This window comes from Etheostoma cragini, chromosome 8 (assembly GCF_013103735.1).
Source record: "Etheostoma cragini isolate CJK2018 chromosome 8, CSU_Ecrag_1.0, whole genome shotgun sequence".
NCBI classification, from domain to species: Eukaryota; Metazoa; Chordata; class Actinopteri; order Perciformes; family Percidae; genus Etheostoma; species Etheostoma cragini.
The window spans coordinates 26916168-26939404 of NC_048414.1; the positions used below are offsets into that span (position 1 = coordinate 26916168).

Below are 23237 nucleotides of genomic sequence, written 5' to 3' on the forward strand. Positions count from 1 at the left end.
TTGGAAAATGGCTGCAATGAAACAAAGAGTGAAAAATTTAAAGGGGTCTGAATACTTTCCGTACCCACTGTATGTCTTAAAGGGGAAGGGTCGGCCGGTCATAAGGATGTAAAAGGAGAATGATGAGAGTTTGTTTTTTGAACAAGCAGCAAAAAAGTTTTAGCGTCACCATCACAGCGTCCTGGGATGTGACTATCGCGCATGCGCACATCACGGTATCGTTCTGCCCTACTCAGCGCGGCCCGCTCCTCCTCTGTTGCTGGGATTGGAGAGGAGCATTTTCTCCCTCCTTTTGCGCTATATCCTGTGCATGTGTAATCCTCCATTCAGTCTGCAGCAGCAAGGCACACACACACACACACACTCTCACGGCCACGTATGCTCATCCACACACACATTTTTCTATGCTTACGTCATTCAACAAGCACCTCACAAAGCCCTATTGGAATGGCCTCCATACAGGCTCAACTGACAGACAATGACACATGAAGCATGTGTGATTCCACAGCCCATGCTTAGTCTAGACTGTGTAATGTGCTCACACACACTGTCTTTCTCCCAGCAAATCTCCGCCCTGCAGCTGTGATTGGTTTGTCCAGTCAGTCTCCATGTCTGCCCACATCTTGACCCGCCCTAGGGCCTGCACTGTAAGTGGTATTAATTCTCCATGTGTGTCCGTCCTGATACAGTTTGCCCTGTTGTTTACTGTTGTGTAATGCTAAAGCTTCATGCTCTTTTCCATGCAGCCTGCAGCGCACTGAGGCTTCAGCATGCTATTTATAGACTTGCTTCACAAGGACAAAAAGGCTCCTTTTCAGGAAGAATAAATATACCTTTTCCCTTTCATATCTTGGTTGGTCATAAGCTGCTTCTTTGAAAGGACAAAAGAGCAGAGGGCGAGAGGAAGAAATGCACAGATGTGATTGCAAGATCCAAAATGAGAAGGGAGTCAGGAGGCTGGGAGAATGAGAGAATGAGTCACAGAGGCAGGGTGAAACGGAGGGAAGCCGGGAGTGGTGTGACAAGTCTACGGACGGATGTGAGTGTGCTTGTGTGTTTTTAATATTTGCATATATCTATTTGTAGAGGGAGGGTACAGGTTGTTAACCGCCAGGACTCCTCCAGCACTACATGTGGTTTCCAATCACCAGCACTTTCCTCATGCACCAGTGTAATCACATTTGAATGATGAATCAGGCTGTGAAAATGTTCTATGAATGAATTTTTATGTAACACACTCTTCTTGGATGTTGTAATTGTGGTCTTGTGGGCGAGACGCCTCTGTAGGCTGGGAGTCAGAGGGTCTCGTCTACTGTACGTGTTTGTGCATTGAAAGAAAACGAACAAGATCATATTGATTTGAGCAGAGAACAGTGTGGCCGTCCAGACAGACCCAGGTGGTAACGGCTACGCTCCATTAACCTCAATGTTTTACCGTCAGCTCCGGTTTGCTGTGATCAGCTCTCCACTCGTTTGAACAAGCATAATGTTTAAATCTGTCTGGAAACAGCCGTGACCCTCAGCAGTTGTTAATGACATGCTTTGAATAGTTTGCCACTTGTCAATAGCTAGAGAGCTCAGTAGAGGAGAAAACAAGGCACGAGAGAGAGAGAGAGAATGAGTGAGAGAGAGAAAGAGATTGCAGCCATGTCAATGTATCATTAAGAATTTAAAGTCTTGACACAGTTCTGTCTCTAGACATGCAGACTTGTAGACAATGTCCTGATGTGTATCTTCTTTGTCTCTTTTATGTGCGCATGGTGGCCTAAAAACATGACTAATCCACTCACTGCTGCAAATGAACAAGCATAAAACTGCAGAGCCACAGTTTGATCCTGACCAGATCTGCAGTAGTAGCATTTGTCCCATTATGTGTGCTAAAATGCGCATCTCATTTGTTTATGGGATCCTTATTTAATTCAAGTGACTGTCTGGAGAAGCAGCATTTAGGAGGCAAAGTAATTTCTGGACTGATTCCGGTTGATGCCGGCTAACAGGGAGAAGTGTGGTGGGGGTTTTCTTGGACAGTGAGTCTCTGTAGACAGAGTGACTGGACTTGGTGGGACACGCTCTCTGTCGTACACACTGACATTGTGCGTTCTGAACTGCTTGTCACTGCCACGCACTGTGCTATAATGTTGAGAGGCTGACATGTTCTGGTACAGTAGGTCTTTGTTAGTGTTAGAGATGAGAGAAGGGGCGGGGGTCCAGACAGACAGATAGATATACACAAATAGGAGTGAGGGTTGAGGAGCTCAGAGTTAGTGACGCAGGAAGAGACAACAAGTAAGATTGTATTCAAAAGACGAAGAGCTACAAAACACAGGGTTAATCACTTGTACTGTTTTAAAATCCTAATATTAGATGAACAAATGCAAGCAAAAAATCTTAAGATTTTTTATCTGATCAGAATTTTCTTTCTTCCTTTCCTCTGTTTCCTTCTTCCTTTACAAATGTCCCCTTCCCTCTGGACTTCTCCCCCTGCAGAGGACGAGCAGGTTGTCAGGATGAAGGAGGAGAATTTGTTCCATCGGAGGTTTTCTCTGTGCCCCAACGCCACCTCCCCGCCCAAAATTGACCCCCGCACTCTCACCCGGAACATGTCTTATGGAGGAGAAGACGAGCTCTACAACCTCAGTCCAGGTAAAAGGACCAGACATCAAAGCTGTCAAATGAAATTGGAATATAACCAAACATGACATGTCAGTGATGGGGCCAGTCTGTGTGTATTGATGGAAGCAATGTTGTGCTGTACTGTACTTATTCCATAAGAATCAACATACATCAGCCTTGCTCATTATCTGCTTCTGACGCTGCCACGCTTGAATTGTCTGTCAGCCGGTTTATTTACAGAGTGCATTTGTGTGTGACTGTGTGTTGTGGGTTCCCACCAGACACAGACGGGAACGGTCTCTCCATGCCGAGTAATGAACTTAGCCCTGCCCAATCACCAGGCAGCAAGGTAAGAACAATGGTCCTGATTGGGCAGCTCACTCTAACTAACTTACCCTTTTCCTTTTGTGTGACAGGCTAGCTTGCATTGTTAGCAACCTGAACAACAACCTACAATTGTTTTCATTAAATATATGAGTTAATTACCACCTTGGTTTAAACATTCAGTGCTTTTGAAATGGAAACCATAACTATTGGCACTAACAAATTAGGAATTAATAACATTTTTAGGTCATGTAACTGCACAAATGTAACACCTATAAAAGCTATGGGAATTGATATGTCAGGGCCATTGTGGGAACTGTGTCTTTAGCACAACAAGCCATGTATTGGATCCAGACCTCCATTGTCCTGGTGCTGCCTGTGTTGTATTAGTCCTGACAATCTGTTTCCATTCTTTAGTAAAACTAATTAGGTGTGGTCAATAAATGTTTCCATTGGCAACAAGGTAATCTCATCTTGTCTACGCTCCTCTTGTCGCTTTGCCTCACCTCGCAATATCGCCTATTTATATGAGGAATAATTTACAGGCGCAGCTGCGTCTCTGGCCTTTTGCCCCTCCATCCTGAAAGCCCTTAAAGGACGAAAGGAGACTGAGCACATCCTTATCCTTGCATGTTGTCATTTACACATGGTTGTAACAGTGTACTACACTTTTAAGTACGGCACATGTGTGGGCTCACCAAAAAAAATATTGTGAGTCATATTAGATTACTCCGTACAGAACAAGTGGTTATGTAATTACATATCTTAGTGAAATCGCAGTACAATTTACCACTGAGATTCTGAGTGGAGACCATCAAACAGTTGATGCTCTTTGATGTTTAAAACAAGGAAGTTGTTTGCTTTGTGGTCACAGTACCACAACTGCCTGCTAAGTTGCCTTTGGGACTGAATGGGCCACCCGCCTGCTTCATACAAACTTGTGGCTGATCAGATGAGCTACATGGCAACGGCAACAATTAAACCATGTGCTTTCCAAGCGAGTTAAGTCAGTTATCTCTTGTGGCAGTACATCACAAGAGCTAACTGTGTGTTGTCCGCCTCATAGGGCTATGATCCCAAGAGTTTGTTTAAAATGCTATTGTGATTTTTAATCATAGGTTATTAATCTAGATTTGATACATAAAAATACACAGAGAAGTTGCAAAAGTTAAATCTCTTTTTACCCTCCGCTTAATCCTCACTGACTCTCTCCTCTCCTCCCTCCTTCCTCCAGTCTGAGTCCAGAATGTTTAATGGTGTTGAGAAGGACTGCCCCTCCCCCACAGAGAAGCTGGCCCGGAAGGAGTCTCTCAAGGTACATGTCACTTCCTTGCTTGAGACAGATGCAATTACTATGCAATGTGGAAATATTGTATGAAGTGCATGGGATTCAGCTCTTCAGTATCAATATGAGTCTTAGCTTGGTGAGATAAATGTTTGCAAACCTTCTGTGTACTTTAAATACGTACCCTTTTGTATGTGTCAACGGATTAACAGTGAGTCATGTCAATGCTACCCAAAGACAACAGTGTGATTGCTACCATTCGTTTGACTCTCCTTCCACCTAGTGTTGGGACTCTTGAATCAGTCCTTTGATCCGTGAGATCGATGACTCATTCATGTGTTGTTGTTTATTTTCTGCTTCACAGGTCCAAAAGCAGAATTACAGGCAAGAGAAGAAACGGGCAGCTAAAGAACTGTTTAGCGCACTAAAGGATCCCAGTGTTGTCATTATGTCCAACTGGCTAAAGGTGTGGGGATGTTGTCTCTTAGACACAGTGGTTACCTTGACACCCAGGATATTAATATCTCTGCAGTCACACTATTCAAATGCAAATTATCCGCCTAATTTGAACATTCCCTGTTACAAATAATTGTGTAACAATGATACTAACCTGCAGCTCATAAGGAATTTATGTTTATGTTCAGTTCACAAAATGCAAAGCCTGTTTTGCTCCTTCCATCTCAATCCTGTACTTTGTTGTTATGTGCAATAACATCACACCAACAACCATATACTCTGCAATGGCTTGAGAAGGTTTACACAGCCATGCTAAAGTTGACTCAAAAGAGGAATAAAAATCAAATTTTGGAAATTGATCTTAATTCCTTAATTGAAAAACTTAGGAAAATCGAACCTGTTAAGGACACCAATTATCCTTGTGAATGAATAATGTATTGTAAATAAATAAATGTATTCTTTAAAATACAGGGGCCATAAGTATACACATCCCTATGTTAAATTCCCATAGAGGCAGGAACATTTTATTTTTAAAGGCCAGTTATTTGGAATGCCCCCCCCCACCCCCCCCCCACCCCCCAGAGATTGGCATGGTGTTATGTCAGTTTTCAGTTAGCTTAATAGCTGGTTTGATTTGCATTAAGAGATGATCTAATGGAAAGTTCCCCATGCCCATCTCTATGTATGGGGAAGGGTTTGTGATGATGGGGGGGGTATTTTAATTCCAAAGCCCAAGGGAACTTTATCAGGATGCATAGTATCCTGGATCCATGAAATAACTGGCCTTTAATAATAAAAATGTGCCTGCCTCTATGGGATGTAGGGGATGTTATACTTATGCCCCCTGTATTTTTGTTATATTACCTCATTCATTCATAAAAAAATTGGTGTCCGTAAAAGGTTTGTATTTTCCTAAATTTCTTTAATTAAGGCATTAAGATCAATTTCTAAAAAAGTTTTTTTTCTTCCTCTTTTTAATCAACTTTAGCATGGGTGTGTAAACGTTCTCAAACCACTGTACACACCCTTTTTGTGTTCCCATTATGTTCTGATACTAAAATGCCCTCCTATTCCATTCCTTGTCCTTCTTTAGATCCGTGGCTCTTTGAAGAGTTGGACCAAGCTGTGGTGTGCCCTGAAGCCTGGAGTCCTTTTGATCTATAAGACCCCCAAAGTGGACCACTGGGTGGGAACCATCCTGCTTAGCGCATGCAAGCTGATTGAGAGACCCTCCAAAAAGGACGGCTTCTGCTTTAAGCTCTACCACCCACTGGATAAATCCATCTGGGCTGTCAAGGTCAGACAAGTTTGTAAAATCACTGGCAATTTATAAATAACAGATTATCAAGAAGACGCCAGTGATCATCGTCAGCCAAGATCTAGATAAAACTGTTCAATCAACACTAGGATAATTCTACATTGTTTTCAGCAGTAGTAGCATCATGTAAGTCTGAATTACTTTTTTGCAACATGCAAAAAGAGGTTTGTCTATACAAACACTGACTTTGGTGCCTCCTAATGGTAGTATAAAAAGCCACTGCGGCTAATAGTAATGCCCATTCAAATTGATGTACAGTTACAAGTTAGAAACAAATTTCCATACATGAGTTTATCCAGCTAGCATTGAAGCTGTAATGTTTCTTTTGGGGGGCTTTATTGTTTTGGGTATTTCATCAAATTTGGTTTAACAACTCAAAATGGGGTTTACTTGCAGTGCAAGGTTAAAAGAAAAGCAATTGTAATTAGGTTTAATTTCTGTTCATTTTTCATTTAGTTTTAATTTAGTTTTGTCTGTGCTTTTATTTGACCTTTTATTTTTATTCTCCCAATAGTTTAGATGTCTATGTGCGTGTTACCCAGTTCAGTGCTCTATTGTGCTTATAGCCCATGAGAGAGCCCTGTAAATATTCTGGTATATAACATGAATAAAGTGGCGTGAAGCGTGACTCACCGTTCCATCCATATGCTCAGGGTCCCAAAGGAGAGAACGTTGGCTCCATCACGCAGCCTCTACCCAGCAACTACCTGATCTTCAGAGCGGCGTCTGAGTCTGACGGTTAGGCTTGTGTGTGGTTGTTTTGTTTGGAATTGTACATTCTTAGGTTAAGTTTCTTTAATATTGCCCGACGTTAAAATTGATGTGCAGACAGGGTACAGCAGCCCAAGTAATTATAGCGCTTTTAATGAACTGTGTTTACGGGCAGAATTTAATAATATCAATTTAAAAATGTATACTGTTTATTGATCCCCAATGGGGAGATTACTTACACTTTACACTCTGTTTTTGTTAGAAATCACTATACACAGGCCTGAAATACACACACACATACTCAGGACCTACTCATGCACAAATGGAGAGATGTCAGAATTCATTCAAGGCGTCTCTAAAATAAATCCTTTTCTCCAGGGCGATGCTGGATGGATGCCTTGGAGCTGGCTCTCAGCTGCTCCAGTCTCTCCAAGCTGACACCAAAAGGCGGGAAAGAAGGAGACATCAGCACGTCTTCCGAGTCCTCCCATATCCTCCACCTGCTGCAGTCTACTGCACTCACTGATGCCGAGCTGCTACAGTAAGTACAACACTCACACAGCTGCAGACACTGAAAGCATTGCACGTATAATTTATCTCCATCTTACATTTATTAGTTGTTGTTATTGGGTGAATTATGTTTCCTGTAATCACACTCCCAAGTTGTTGCGCTTGCCAATTCACACACAAGACCGTTGGTTTTCTGCCAAACCCATTTATGCTGTCTTATTTATGTAGTCAGAAATTTCCAGATGGTATTTCTAAAATATAGTCTCTGCGGTTTCTGGTCAATTTAGAATAACAGCTGAAGAGTAACGGGGTGCACCATCCTAGTAAAATGTTGGTTTATCTGTGCCCTGCCACATGTATTTAATTACTATGGTAATTATTGTGAAAAACATTTTGTGAAAAAATAATGCCTTGGTTACCTTGGCTACCTTCTTTTAAGCCATTCTAGCGTGGTATGGAAAGCCTGCAGGAAGACTCAGCTCCATTTGTTACCGTTCTCATTAGTATTCGACGAGCTAAGCTGCTTGACTCTGTTTGGCTAACAGCTATCCAATGAGAGCCTGGCTATCAGCATCCTTTACCCAGCAAAACTGAGCGAGCTCATGAATAGTATTGAGCTCAAGCAACGTGACGTCAGACTAACCAGCTTTTGTGATTGGTCTGATTTCTCCTCTTATTTCTTTTCAGTGGCTAGAGCTGACAGAAGAGGTAGCAGTTCATCTTCACATTCACCAAATAACACACACACACACATGGACCTAACATGTTTTAAAAAAGAAAATGCTAGTAAAAACGGTGGCAAGGCACCTTTAAACTTTTTATCATGCAGTGCCAGACCATTTATCTTGTGTTTACATAAACACTTTTTACAGCTGGTCTCAGGGAACTAACCCCTGTTTGCTAGTGTGTTTAATTTACAGTTACACAGGAAATACTTCCGATACATGCTTGTACTTGGAATTTATAGGTAGGTTGCATTAAGAAACTAATTCATGTAAACATTACTCTGTTTTTCCCTAACCACTTGTTAGATGCAGGTACTGTATACACATAATCAAGACGCTCATTTATATGCAGTAAAAAGTGTGATGCCGTGAGATCAACCACAAAGACAGGGACAGCATGAAGGAAAAATAGGTGATCCTGCTATTAATAATCATCTTCATGGCTTGACTAGAATGTTTGCCCAGTTACCCCAGGCAACAAGCTTTGAACCGTTGTTGAAAACCATGTGATCTTGTCATCTTGTGGGCGGTAGTTACTGTAGCCACTCTGCTTATTGTAGCTAACTTAACCTCAAAATCCATCACTATGCAAATCCCAGTGTAATACACTTCTGCCAAAATTAGCCTGTCACTGTTTTATTTTGCTTTATTGGCAAAGCTGTACCACACGGGTCATTAATTATGGCCATTAAGGTAGTTAGTTAGGTGTATATAAACTGTATGTCTGTTCATGCGTTTGTGTGGGTGTGATGCATAGAGAGAGAGGTAGAGAGCGAGAGATTAGTCGTTTTTAATTGATGGCAGCATATGATTACATGGGCTCAGTGTGATTCTATTCTGTTGGGCTGGAACAGTGTAATCATAGTATGATGTTGCCCTAGTTTGTGCCTATCATGTATTCACCTTTTATGCATTTGAACCTCAGAACTTCTGGTAGCCACCTTTGCTTTGTTGGGTGTATAAAGTGGCACTGAAAAAATGAAACCATGTAAACATATTCTGATATAACCTCTAAATACAATTATGAACCTGAAAATTAGCATAATATTGGCACTTTAAAATCTGCTTCCTGTGCATTGCATAGAAAAATAATTATCTGAGAAGGAAAGAAGAGTCTTTAAACAGCATGGAAATGTATTCCAAACTGCTGAGGGTTTAAAAGCCTTTGATATTATGCTGACATTTATTTTTTTCTATAAGAATATTTAACATTCTTTCAAAGCAGATTTTTAAAATTAGTATAGAGTGTTGAGATTGTTGTCAAAATAGTGACAGTGCTGACAGGAAATGTGAATGCAAGCAGAACAACTAGTTGTTCCTGTAATGAATGTGGAACCAAATGAATGTGATGAGGAAAATTACAAGGGAAGCAAATAATGTGGATTGTGTGTGTGTGTGTTGTGTGTGTGTGTGTGTGTGTGTGTCCATGCAATCTGTTAACTGATGACAAAAATACAGTTGTGTAACAAAAAAAAGCCCCATAACTATAACACATTGAAATGTGTCTTTCTAACTTTTTACATGTTGGTACCTATCTATAGTTATTTTCACATGTGCTTTTGAAAGTGTGCGTCACTGTTAGTGTGCTGTTTACATTCTACATTAGACATCCATTTTCATGGCCCTCCCCCTTCCTCCTCTCCTTAATGGCTGTACCCTCCCTCTGGCCAATCCATCCCAGCTCTCCCTCCTCTCCTGCTCCTCTCCCAGCCAATCAGAGCAGCCCGTACGATCATATGACTGACAGAGGAGCAGGAAGATGATGTAGAATGAGAACCAAACACCCCCCAGAAAGAGAGAGCAACACCGCAGCATTTGCAAGCCCGCACAAACACACGTGCATGCATTGGCACACAGTCAGGATCTGCACACACACAATCACACACACATTCAGGAAGCAGGTGTGCTGGAGTCGGGGAAACAAACTGCACCTTTTAGTCATTAGATTAAAAACACTACTGTAGGCAAAGCAGAGGAGAAGAGGAAAGGACAGACTGTGTTTGGATTTTCTGGTAACATCGTCGGTGGTGTTTTGATTCCTGAGGAAAAATTTGTCTGCATGCTGTATGTCTTCGAGGTAAGGAAAGCAGCCTCTGTTCCAGGGTGTGTTCGGGTTAATGAATAACACAACTGGTTGGTTAGTGTTACACAGAGTGAGCAGGAATGTGACTCTTCCCGCCTGTCGAGCCCTAAGGGCATTTTGAAAATTGAACTCCGTCTTATTGTTCTTTGAGCAGAATCCCGTCATTGAATATGCTTTTGAAAGCTGACACACTACAATTATCTACCGCTGCTCTAACATTTGACTGTATTTGTTAGAAGACGTGCTTTAATTTCTGTGTGTGTCTGCTAGTGAATCCCATTGAATGTGACGCACAGATGTCCGCTGTCTGACTTATAAAATGGCTGGAAAATTGGTAACATGATGTTCCCTATTTGCAATCAATTTACCCCCTTCCCTCTTTCATTCTCGCTTCTCCTTTCTTTGGCTTTTTACAAGTTAATGCATGACTTTCCTCACTGTGTTTCCCTTTTTTTCTACCTTTTTCTCTTAGTTCTTGAGATCTGAGGGTTGGGTTTTCCACAACTGGCAAATTCACATTAAGAAAATGAGAAATAAGCAAAGAATCCAGTTCCAACAAGTTATTTCTCAGCCTGTCTGTGTGGCCTCATTGCATTCCAACCGGGAAATGAGGTGATGTGGTCTGGTTGTCCTGGCAACCAGGCGGGTCAGATTTACTTAATCCATAAGGCCCTCTAGGTCTGCCAGGATTTTATAGTGGATAGTCTCATAGCCAGAAGAGGAGGAGGCCATCTGATCACAGATTCAATACACATTTACAGCTGTGAAGGTTCATTTCTGTTTCTTTCAGAAGTCTGTGCCATTTTGAGTTCTTTATTCTTTACCTTACCGGAGAGGCAATCTTAAAAGCTTGAAGCACTGAAGTATAATCAAGTTGCTCAAGATGGTTGTATTGCTGTGTGACGTTACTCATCTTTAATGTCTAATCACAGTCAGCTTACATCATCCCTGGTAATGACTTGCTGGCATTTATTTTGAGAGCCACTTATGATACCAGTTCAGATCTATTCAGATACAACCTGTCAAAGATCAGCACACACCTTTTTTACAGGGTTACTACCTCATTAAATCCTGTGATTTTTTTATCTGTAATTTGTTTCCAGAAAACCTTTGTCAAAGCTGGACATGCAGTCGTAACAAAATGGTGGAATATCAAGGTCGCTTAATAAAATTCTAACCTTGGTGTTCACTTCTCCTCTCTTACTGTTAGGTTAAATGAGACTGCGCTGCTGGGCAATCACCACATGGAGCATGACGGCTTTTCAGACAAATCGGAGCGAGAGGCTCATGATGACTGGGACACTACGGCCAATGAGAACGGTGGAAGGCTAACAGAGGAGAGCGACATGGACCAATCGGACGACCTTTCCCCCGGGCCACAGGCCACAGCCTATGTAGAACAGAGCACAGAGGAGATGGCTGAGGTGAGTTGCTTAGTTTATGTCTAAAGTATTTATAGTATAGATCAATATAAGTACATTTCCAGAAAAAAGCCTAATATCTGGCGGCGCAGGGTGTCATTTTTAAAGAAAATTCGTGCAACAAGGCAGGCCTGATTGGTTCTTTCGTGGAATGATTGGAAAGATCTACAAAGAATATGATTACGGCATTTACCATCTAACTGGGACATTTGGGACCGATTAGTGGGATTTCTGTGGACAAAGTACACATGGCAATACACTGGTAAGTTGGAACCATGTATCTAGCCAATTTAAATAGCTCATGTTACTTTATTGTGTAAAAAGTTACCTTTCTTTTATAGTATTTGTGGTGAAATATAAATAATATGTGTGAAAATGTTCCACCCAAACAAGTTCCTTCCCAAGACCATTTTACAGAGCCCCCATCACTGCGTCCAAAACTGGCCAAGGCGATTGTGATTGGTTTAAAAAAAATGCAAACAGCCCAGAGCGTTTTTCCCCTGTCTCAGAATGTATCTGTATTTTAGCCCATGGACTGTATAAAAAGAATGCACGTAGCATTGGTGACGTCACCAACTGGTTTGTGGACTGCCGTTTTGAAGCCAGGAGTTTGCATTTCGGGCATCGCCCTCTTGGTATTTTGGTGGCAGATGGACCATATTTGTACAAAAGGTTGTAGCTGAGGAGAATGGCACGTTTAAACCAGATGTTGTGTTTGGTTGCAATGGCGCTGCCATAGGCTAATCACCTAAAAAGGGAAAGCTGCTGATTTTCAATCCTTCTGACGAGAGTAATCCAATGTTTTAGCAGAGTTTTACTGGCAGGTGAACACAGAACACAGCAATACACTGAGCTGGAAAATTCAGCAGACTTTGTTGTAAGTTATCAGCTAACAGAACACTGAACAAAACATTTATTGGCAACCTAAGCGTTCCATTTAACTTTGATAAAGTGAAATCACACGGTGAGAGAGTCAAGGTTAAAGATTAAGAGAAGAGAAGCTCATGGCTATTTAAATGTACACAGTGGCATGGATACGCATTGCTAAGCCTGTATTTTGATTGACAAGTCGGCGTGTAGCTACGGCCCTAAAGCATCCCCTGCTTTATCGTGTATTTTAAAATAAATGGGATCATAATTTACAAATTGAACATCCTACTCTATTAAAGAAGACTTGAAACTAACTATTGAGGCCATCAACTCATTAGGGAAACTGTTTGTTGAGGTGATAAATCCAGGCAGAAAGTACGGGGATTTCCCCCATAACAGGCTTCTTTCTGGAGCCAGTGGAGTCGCCCCATGCTACAAGCACTGGCTTCACTTTTCAGGCGGTTGTTGCCGCTTGGTGTAGCCCGCCAGGCAGTACGAGACTATAGTTGGGAGCTTTCCCTGATTTTGTGCGGGTTACAGTGTGAGTTTAAAAAAAAAAAAATGTATGTATGTGTTATTTCAGGCTGGGGAGGCCTCCCAGGTGGAGACTGTCTCAGAGGAGAACAAGGGTCTGATCTGGACCCTGCTGAAGCAGCTGCGGCCGGGCATGGACCTGTCCAAAGTGGTGCTGCCCACCTTCATCCTGGAGCCTCGCTCTTTCCTGGACAAGCTGTCTGACTACTACTACCACGCTGATCTGCTATCACAGTCAGTAACTTATAGTCACACACAACTGTTGGTCAAGCTTTGTGACAGTGTTCCATGTTAACACCTTTTCCCTCTCGCTCGAGACCGCTGTGTCCAAGCCGAGGCGCAGAGCATCAGAGCATGACCTTACAGCGCGCTGTTACGTTACTAGTCCAAGTTCAAGTTCAACTTTATTTATCCTTAAAAAGGAAATTAAGTGTGCAGCAAGATATGTAAAAAAACAGGTAGAGTGAGCTACTACTGACAGGAAGAGAGAGAGAGAGAGAGAGAGAGAGAGAGACTGTCAAATCCAGCCTATCCAGTCTGCTCAAGGCTGATAGGTGGAATATTTAAGCATGTAGGTTTTTAACAGTATTTCCTCTATTCTAGGGATCTTCCACAGAAGGCTTAGTTTGAGGTAACAAGATCCCACAGCTGAGAATAGATTGGTACTGTATGTGTAAAACTAGTAAGTGTCTTACAAATAGGGAATTGTTTCACAGGTAACCATGTTTCACAGAAATTGATGAACTGACTGGTGCAGGAAAAGAAGACTATAAGAAACGCAGTCAGTCTGATGTTCTGAGGGACACTTTGGGGACATACTTGGGTACACACTGTCCATTGCCCGCGACTAGGATTAGTGTCTTCCTGACAGGGGGGGCAAGTGGTGTTACGTTGGCTCTCCATCATGATGATATTGTCCATCGGCACAACCCTAGCGCTCGTACGTGTGTCCGTCGGTCCATAAGAGTGTGCACATTTTAGTATTTTCCTTCAAAGTCAGACAAAGGCTGGTACTGTTATCTGTCTGCTTTTCTTGTTGTGATCGTGTCCGTCTCCTTTGACATCTTTCCTGCCACAGAGCTGCCCTGGAGGAGAGTGCATACGGTCGGATCAAGCAGGTTTTGAGATGGTACTTGTCTGGCTTCTACAAGAAGCCTAAGGTAAGATTTCTTTCACTATTACACCAGATGGCAACCTCGATTATAAAATACAACACCTGTTATGACTTTTTAAAGATAAGGACACATCTATAGCATTTTTATAGTTGACTCATTTTTCAAATTAACTCTTTAGTAATACAAAATATAGTAAACACAAATAACTATAGCTTAGTTGTCTGTCAAATGCCATTTTTCCATGTCAAAGATCAGCAAGAGGATTCAGCCGTTGGGTGATTGCCAATGCTTTTAACTGATTAAGGCTGTGTTTACATGGACCTAAGCACTCCTCAGGCAATCATTCTGAAAGGGTGTACTGGATTTAGGTGGCAGCAGTTATGCCCGCAGGGTGGTGCGGGAAAAACTGCGGCGCAAAGTTGCACAACTCTTCGCGAATCGCCGGACAGGTTGATCTAGTGTGAATGAACCCGAACAGCTCTCAGTCACACACTCTCCTGTCTGACTCTTGGTAGCTTTTGGAGCACTGGGAGAGTTTAAGCATTTTTCAGACTGCTCTTTTTTTGCTCTCACCACCTTCTAACATGACATTCGGTGACACTGTATTTCTTGGCCGCTCGACAAATGACTGCCCTGGGTCAATTTCTGCAGTAAAATCGTCAGGAGGCACTTCCCACTTGTTTCCAATCGGTATGAATGTATTTCCTCAGGGGCAACAAAACACCCAACATGAACCAGCCTGTAGATTAATCTAGGCTTGCTCAACACTTTTTGGGCTGACCGCCTAGGAGGCTCCCTTGATATAAACGGGTAGAAACCTGTTAACCTCTGTAATCTGTAATCAATATAAGGAAATCTACTGTAGGGTTTTCTGCCTGGAGTCCAGACAAGTGGTGACATGTTCCATGCCTTATTTTCTGTAACTTAACTGTTGAAATGTCATTGGTGAGGCCAGTTTGATCCAGTAATCATCTTCATTGTACTTGGTCCTCACCATTGGGCATTGGCTAAGTGTCCTTGTCTAAGAAGATGCTTACATAAATACCAATGTGTATGTATGTGTTTGCATTTCCCAGGGTCTGAAGAAGCCTTACAACCCAATCCTGGGGGAAAGGTTTCGCTGCTGCTGGCTCCATCCTCAAACCGACAGCTGCACTTTCTACATAGCGGAACAGGTGAAACCAGATAGACACGATTCATCCTTTCGTCCGATATATTTTGCACAATTCTGCAAACTCACAGAGCACGAACCTGTGAAATGCAACAATGTGTAAAGTGTAAAATGAATACTTGCCAGGTGGTATCTGATACCTCCTTTCCTTTCACTGCTTCTCAAATGTCTCTCTCTCTCGCTCTCTCCTCTGATAGGTGTCACACCATCCGCCCATCTCTGCCTTTTATGTCTGCAATAGAAAGGATGGTTTTTCTATCAGTGGAAGCATCCTGGCCAAATCCAAGTTCTATGGTACACAGCATAATACAATATGTAATCTTTTGTCTAATGTGACAAATACACATTCACACACATATTTTAAGTCATGCAAGGACACAACAATGTGGTCACCGGATATCTTTTTTGGTTTGTGGCGGAACAAATGATTGTCCGTATAAGCTTTTTAAGGCGGATCTACAAGGACAATTGGTTATTGTGTTTTTAATCAAGTTGCCTTCTCCGTTGTAGGTAACTCTCTGTCAGCTATTCTGGATGGCAAAGCCAGGCTGCTCTTCCTGGGCAGGGATGAGGAGTATGTCATCACAATGCCGTACGCTCACTGCAAAGGTAACGGAGGTTTAGAGGTTTTTATTGCCATAAATTGTTAAGACACTCTAAAGAGGGACAAAGGGTCCTTTTTGGTTCTGGTGTCCATATTAATCCTGCTATGTTAACAATGCAATAATTTTCAAACGTAACCGTCAGCTTCACTGTCCCATTGAATACTGTTGAATCCATCTGCCAGCTAATTACTAGGGATGTACCGATCCGACTTTTTCAGTGCCAATACCGATGCCTGGGCTTTGTGTATCTGTCGATACCCGTTACCAATCCGATACCATTGTTGAATTACTACTAAACTACTATTACTACTAAACTCTACCCCTTCCCTTATACCTTTGTTCCACCATGTGGAAAAGACTAAAGGCACCAGACTTTCCTAACTAAACATTATTTCCCTAACTAAGACAAAACAACATGAATGTGATGTATTGAATTTGCATGGTGCTTTTAGACGTGCTTGATAAAATTGGTAGTATTGTACTACCACAAACTCTCCAAACATTAACCTTGCATCTAAAGAGGCCCCAGGTACTACTCATCAGTTGATATAAATCCTTTGAATTTGTTTAACAATTTAGGATGTTGATATCTCGGTTCAGTTTAATACACCTGTCATTCTTACCATCACATGAAAGAATGTAAAGTTTTTACACAGCAGTTGAGCATAAATTTAACTCAGAAAATAGTTTGATAAAACAAATGCTTTCCTACTTTATTCAATACAGATGTCTACACCGGCTGTGTGACGGCTTTTTATTATTATTTTTTTAACAGCTCGTGCTGAACACCACCTGATGCATACTTTAAAAACGCTTAAAGTGTATTTTCTTCTGTTTGACATACACAACTACTAGTGGTGGGAATCACCAGAGGCCTCATGATACAAAATCATCACGATACTTAGGCCACGAAACAATATTATTGCGTTTTTAAACATACTGCAATATTCTGCAATATGTTGCAATTTATAACCTTTTTCCAACTTCACTTTTGGATGATTTTATTATGTACTTCCTGTCTCACCCTAATTTAGCTGTTGCTAAGCTCCTCAATGTCACCCTTGAGTTAGCAAACATAGCTACGGTGCATGAGGTCAACACACAAGCTCATCTTCCACAGTAACGATAAAATCGGTCTTCTGTGACCAATCATGTGCAGGGGTGTGTGTTGTACCCTTTGCAGCTATCCGTCTTAGCCAATGTGGCTGAGCTACTGGAAATAAAATAGCACTCAGAACATGAACTCTCACATGGCAGAAGGACAAGATTAGAGATGGGTGATGGGTGGAATCGAGGTTGGGTCGGGTTTCCATTCATTCTCTGAGTGTACAGTATATGGGTGCATTGTAAATCACCGTCTTCATCTTGTCGCACAGTCAAGTCAAGGACTGTGTTCACTGCAAGTGCCTAGATCATAAATGATATCCCTAACGTTGTGTTCATTGATGTGCTGTTGATCTGATGCTGTCACACTGTATCTGTACCTCCTGTAGGTATCCTGTACGGCACCATGACACTAGAGCTGGGCGGGAAGGTCACCATTGAGTGTGAGAAAACCAAATGTTTCACAGAGCTGGAGTTTAAACTCAAGGTATATCTTTGAACAAGTTTGCATCATATTCTTAGTTACTAGTCACTTTTTCCTACGCTGTAACAGTTGCTTGACTAGTCAGCAATTGAAACGCTGTATAATCTGGGATAACGGCAGTTTTATTAATGGTGTTTACACTTTGACTGTAGCCTTTCCTAGGAGGCTCCTGCTCTGTGAATCAGATCAGCGGGAAGATCTATGTGGGAGAGGAGCTACTGGCCACCGTTGATGGACACTGGGTGAGAGCTTTTATCTAGTTTTTATCCCTTTGACCCCACTTGCAGTCTCAATCTCCCTCTTAAATTAATCCTTTACAATCTTTCTCTGCCACTCCCTCATTGCCACTCAGTGTTCCGTGATTCTCTGTAGTAGTTAGAGTCTGAATTAATAATTAATCCTTGTGTTGTCTTCCTGTCGACCATGCAACTTTTTGTTTTTCTGAGTCAACATTTTGACGTCCAAGTCACTTTTATCCAAGTTTTTCTGTCACTTTTTCGGATGTTTATATACAGTACATTTCTGTGGACTTTTTCCTGCATTTTTTAATGCTTTTTCTGACATTTTTAAAGCTTTTTTTCATCGTCTTTTTTTCAAATGCAGTAAAATTAAATAAAACTCCAGAATTAAATTAAAGTAGAGAACTGATCGTTTTACTTGTATAGAGCTTTGTAGACAACCATCCGTGTTGCTTTTTGTTGTTTTGAATTTCTGATATTATTAACTTTTTGAAAATGGGTCAACTTTGACCCGAGGACAACAGGAGGGTTAAAGCACTTAGGAGCAGCAGTGAGAGCAAGGGCTCTCACGGCGGGCTGAACAATATGAAAAAGCATCGAGAGGTTTAAAAATCGACGTTCTGGAAATCGTTATCACAAACCAAAGATATTGTGCCGTTTTTTCCAGCGGTGTGGGACTGAACGTTGTGTTGCCTTTGCTGTTTTCAGGACAGTGAGGTGTTCATTAATGAGAAGCGCTCGGGCCAGCAGGAGACGCTGTGGAACCCGACCTCAGACATTCGCAGCAGACGCCTCAAAAGACAAGTGGTCCAAACAGACCAGCAGGGAGAGTCTGAGTCTGAACGGTAAATCACTGATGCTTATTTCCCAAGTTAAATCATACGTTTGTAAAACAACACTACAAACTTGTAGAATGCATTTTGCAGGTAAAACACTGGCATACTTTTACACATTTAGGTGGGTCAGTATGTCAACATTCACAATACCAGTGCTCTCTCACAGACACCTCAATTAAATGCAGCCTTTAGAAGGGGTATTAGCCATAGCTACATCTTTGCTTGACAAGGTAAAATAGACAATGACAAAACTACTGCTGACTTCAATGACACTTATATGTACAACATGCATGCCTTGTGTTCATGCTATTTTAATATGCTTTTCAAAGACTGTGGCAGCATGTGACCAGTGCCATCATGGACCGGGACCAGCTGCGGGCCACCCAGGAGAAGTTTGTGCTGGAGGAAGCTCAGCGGGCGGAGGCCAGGGAGAGAGGCGACAAACCCTGGACCTCCACGCTTTTCCATCAGGACCCAGTCACCTGCGAGTGGACCTACAGGCACATGGAGTATGAGCACTAATACGTAGGGTTAGGTACCGAAACCCGTTGCCAATATGGCACCAATGCCTAAACAACCAATATATACTGGACCGAAAGACCAACGCGGATTTCAGCGTCTCATTTTGGTGCCACCTAAGTGTCTGCGCTGATCTTTGGTGCTCCGAAACGAATGTTCCAGGCGACAGAAGCATCGCTGCACGTGGCGCTAGTTAACACTACACTTGACAGCAGTTGACGTTAGTCTACTGTCAGTTAGCAGCATAATTAAACCCAGTTAAAATGCTCAGAGCTAACGTTAAAAGGTGTAAAGCGTGACTGTACCATCTGGTGGTTGTTTTTGTTGTTAAACAGCAATTTACTGGGGAAATAGGTTAGATTTATAATAAATCATTTAAGTCATTTGCACCATATGGCTACACCTTTTTAAAAAGTATCAACACAGGCACCGTTTTATAACTATTGCTTTAGCACTGGAATCGGAAAAATGACACCCAAGCCTACTCATACCAATCAAATAGAACAATGGACGTGGCACACACTGTTCCCCGTGTATTAGTGTAGATTCTAGGTCATCCTAACAAGGATTAAACTTTAAAGAAATAAGAGGAAAACACATAGAAATTATTAAGATGTTGAGATTTAAATGACTGCATCCACAGCTTATCACATTGTCGTGTTTGGCAGCACGCGGCCGTGGGACCCGGAGCGCTGTCTGGTCCAGTTTGAGAAGGAAGGCGTGGTTCAGACGCACGAGAAAAGCCAGAGGCGACACAACGGACTCTCCTACAGCCACAGCTGGGCCAGCCAACAAAAGGTTAGCCCGACCAATCACACACCTCCAAACTAGAGCTATCTTGATCTACTATCAAAGGGTGTGTCAGTGGCATTTCATCCAAAGGAAAGCTGCACTGCTTCTTGTCTGGTCAGTGCATCAAAAATCCCTGACAAACATGACCAGCCCCGTTCTCACTTATTATTCGCTGCAGTGATGCCAATACAGTTACACCCAATCTTTGCTGCGTCTGCTAGCATTTTATTGTCAATTTGTCTGCAGTGAAGTATAAATAACTTACACTTAAGACTCTTCTGCCCCCTGCCAGGCTGAGATGAATGGGAAACGAAGAAAGGCCAGTAGTCAGCCATCCAGCTGCAGCCAGAACACTGAGAGCAGCAGCACCACACCAGAACCCACACACGAGTCCTCAGACAATGAAGGTGTGACACACACACACACACATACTCAAAACTAACAAAATCTTAAACTGTGAGACAATAGTCTATTATTCTTGTCTGTAATGTGCCCAGGTTTCTCAAACCAGTGTGCACGGTGCAATAAAGAGGTGAAGGACATCGCCTTGATGGAGGCCTCCATCACGTCCATACAGAAGACACAACAGGATATCCAGCGGTGAAAATAACACACATATACATGCACACACACTTTTGTTGAGGGAATTGGGGCAGCATGATGGATGCTATTGGATGTATACAAAATGGTATCAGTAGCCAGGCTCCCCCTTTAAGAAATCTGTTTTCTGTTGTAGTACAGACTTTTGTGTTTGTATGTGATCGTTCTAGATTGTTTAGACTTAACTTCTGCTGATTGTTAACCCGTCTCTCTCCCCCGTAGGAACCTGGCGGCTCTGAGTCGTCAGCTGACTCGTCAGAGGGCGACGGACGACGGCGTGTCGCTAACAGGCCGTCACTGTCTCATCCTTTGTGTCCTGCTCCTCTCCCAGCTCCTCCTCAACTACGTCTTCACCTGAGCCCGCTCCTCAGGGAGGAGTTTCCCTCCGGCACTGATCTAGCATCCGATCCCTCCCCACCCAAAAAGAAAAAAAAAAAGAAGCACAGACTCCAATCGTCAGATTAGGGCAGAGACCTCAGATCAGTGTTCGGAGGGCAACTTTATCCCGCTGTTTTTTCTGTGAGGGGAGCAGCACTGGACATGAAAGCAATAAACACAGCCACAGCCACCGCCTGTCAGTCATCTGCAGAGAGGAACAGCACCACCTAGTGTAGCCAGACTGAGTCAGCGCCGGCACCCACGCACTTTGGACAGGAAAGGAGAGACGGGAAGACGAGCATGGCTAAAACGATTTTGAATAAAAAGATGAAATGTATGATGAAGAATGATTTTACAAAAAGAGAAATGACAAAGAGGATGTTTCACCATTCCTTAGTATCTTTTTATATTGCCCTGCAATACTGTTTATCTGTCAGTGTGCCTGCCTGTGTGTGTTGTCCGTACCTACAGTACAGTAGGCCCTAAGGGTGCAGGGAGATCTCCGCTTGGACTTCTCCTACTCCCCTTTCTCTCCAGATTTGGGCCTTAACGCTGAAGCCAAAAAAAGAAGAAGAAGAAAAACAGTGCAAACTAAGAAGGAATATCTTCCAACAGTGCAATTCTGTCTGTTTTGTATCAATGTACACTCAAATACACTCTGTCTTTTGATGATGATAATTTTACCAAAACAGTATTTATAATCCGAAAGGACAGAGTACTCGTTTACAGGGAGCACTGTGTGTGTTTGTAGTGACACATAGGGAGGAAGGATAATGGGAAGGAGGAGGGGCAGAGAGCCAAACAGAGTGTCTTTGTATTTGTGTGCCTGTAGTGCTGTAACAGAAGGGATAATAGCATAGCACTGCTCCTTGGTCTAGACCACAACACTAGTGTGTACAATCAGTTACATAGAGAAGCAGCGTGTGGGGGGGGGGGGTAAAAGAGAGAGAGGAAACTACGGCCTAAAAGAAGGAGTTCATGTGTCCATCTTGGTCCACACCACGTTCAAGTGACTGTTTTAACACGTAAACACTTAGAAGTGAGGTTTTTTTTTCTTCTTTTAATCAAGTTGTATATATTTGTCTGGAGGTCTGCGTTTTCAAAAAGAGATTTCAGAATGTATTTATTGGGTGATTAACCTTGACTTTCCTAATCTAATTCAGCTTGGAGGACGGAGACCAGGGGCGACAATCGCTCTCCCAGGGTGGATTTGTCATTTTTGTGTATGTATGTATGTATGTGAGTTTGTGTGTGTCTGTGTGTCAGTGTGAGGGAGCACACGTGTGCAAGTAAGCCATTAAGGTTGTGCTATACAAAGCCAGATCTGTGATCTTGGTTTTTAACCCTTCAATTTCAGTCTCCATTGCCAGTACACTGATCTACCCAATGGGAGAAAGTCGGAGAGCACAAGAAGGAGGTCGACTCTTTGAATGCTTTTATTTACACCTTAATTTGTTCTTTTCATTCTTTTCCTGTTTTCTACTCTACTGCCATGTTGTGGGGATTCTACATGCCAGATATTTTCGTCATATGGAAAGAAACGAGAACAAGATGTTGTCCGATGTTTTCATTCATACATGTTGCGTACTGTAGCACTACAGTAAAACATTTTAACCCTGTCACTGGCCTCGGTTGTCGTTTATGTCTTGTATTAACCCTCCTGTTGTCTTTGGGTCAAATTGGACCCCTTTCCAAAAGTTTCTATATCACAAATTTGGGTTTCTTTCAAACAAATTGTCCATAAAGTAATGTGGATAACTCCCAACAACACTCCTCACAACTTAAATAAATAATCAGTTCACTACTTTCATTGAATTTGGGTGTTTTTTTGGTCAATTTTATAGCATTTGAAGAAAAAACAATTGGTAGAAGAACTGAAGATCTCAAAAAAGTGAGAATGTAAAGAAGAAAGTTTTCAAAATGTGGGGAAAAACCCATGAAAATTTCAAGAGGCTCAGAAAAAGTTGACAAACTCAACGTTTGTCGACTTTTTTTGAGCCTTTTGAAATTTTCAAAAGTGACAAATACATTGGGGGAAAGCCACAAAAGAGTTGAAAAAGATGACCAAAACCTTGATTTAAAAAAAATCCAGATCAGTGGGAAGACAACACAAGGGTTAAAAAAAATGTATCCACTGGGCTTTACAACAGCAAACACTAATTTAGAAAATACTGTCCTTTGAAGGCAGATATTCTCCACTAGAGGGAGACGTTGATGTGTGTGAACTGGGACTGGTAACCAAAGAAGTACCTGAAGTACTGTGTGTGACCAGTACCCTTTACACAACTAGACTGCAGCAGTCAAGCTCCAGGTGTAACTACGTACTCAAATACTACTGTACGTGAGTACAATCTTGAGGTACTTAGTTGAGTATTTCCATTTATGCTTTTTGTTCACTGCATGTCAAAGAGAAATAATGTGCTTTTCACTTAACTACCTTTAATTGAGAGCTATAGTTACTTTTCAAATTGATATTTTACCCACAAAACAAAAGTGTGATCCATTGTTACAGATTAAACTACTATAACATATTTTATTAGGAAG

The 23237-nt window shown here is 42.0% G+C and overlaps 1 protein-coding gene across 10 annotated transcripts in view; it reads left to right on the forward strand.

Moving 5' to 3' along the window:
• osbpl5 (oxysterol binding protein-like 5) overlaps positions 1 to 22312 on the forward strand; it is a 52039-nt gene extending 29727 nt beyond the window's left edge. For 3 of the 10 annotated variants that reach the window (XM_034878486.1, XM_034878482.1, XM_034878484.1), the window contains 21 exons: positions 2488 to 2643; positions 2895 to 2962; positions 4172 to 4252; positions 4587 to 4688; positions 5772 to 5975; positions 6650 to 6734; positions 7086 to 7248; positions 11236 to 11449; positions 12900 to 13084; positions 13929 to 14010; positions 15042 to 15140; positions 15334 to 15430; positions 15647 to 15745; positions 17235 to 17332; positions 17482 to 17571; positions 18277 to 18413; positions 18734 to 18913; positions 19592 to 19721; positions 20008 to 20122; positions 20213 to 20315; positions 20538 to 22312. In XM_034878486.1, coding sequence (XP_034734377.1) covers positions 2508 to 2643; positions 2895 to 2962; positions 4172 to 4252; positions 4587 to 4688; positions 5772 to 5975; positions 6650 to 6734; positions 7086 to 7248; positions 11236 to 11449; positions 12900 to 13084; positions 13929 to 14010; positions 15042 to 15140; positions 15334 to 15430; positions 15647 to 15745; positions 17235 to 17332; positions 17482 to 17571; positions 18277 to 18413; positions 18734 to 18913; positions 19592 to 19721; positions 20008 to 20122; positions 20213 to 20315; positions 20538 to 20673 — 2604 coding nt within the window. In that variant the 5' untranslated portion in view covers positions 2488 to 2507 and the 3' untranslated portion in view covers positions 20674 to 22312. Of the gene's footprint in view, positions 1 to 562; positions 648 to 882; positions 1040 to 2134; positions 2287 to 2487; positions 2645 to 2891; positions 2963 to 4171; positions 4253 to 4586; positions 4689 to 5771; positions 5976 to 6649; positions 6735 to 7085; positions 7249 to 11235; positions 11450 to 12899; positions 13085 to 13928; positions 14011 to 15041; positions 15141 to 15333; positions 15431 to 15646; positions 15746 to 17234; positions 17333 to 17481; positions 17572 to 18276; positions 18414 to 18733; positions 18914 to 19591; positions 19722 to 20007; positions 20123 to 20212; positions 20316 to 20537 lie in introns of those variants that run through there. The other 7 variants (XM_034878490.1, XM_034878488.1, XM_034878489.1 and 4 more) reach the window with 5 other exon arrangements.
• The last annotated feature ends 925 nt before the right edge of the window (positions 22313 to 23237 follow it).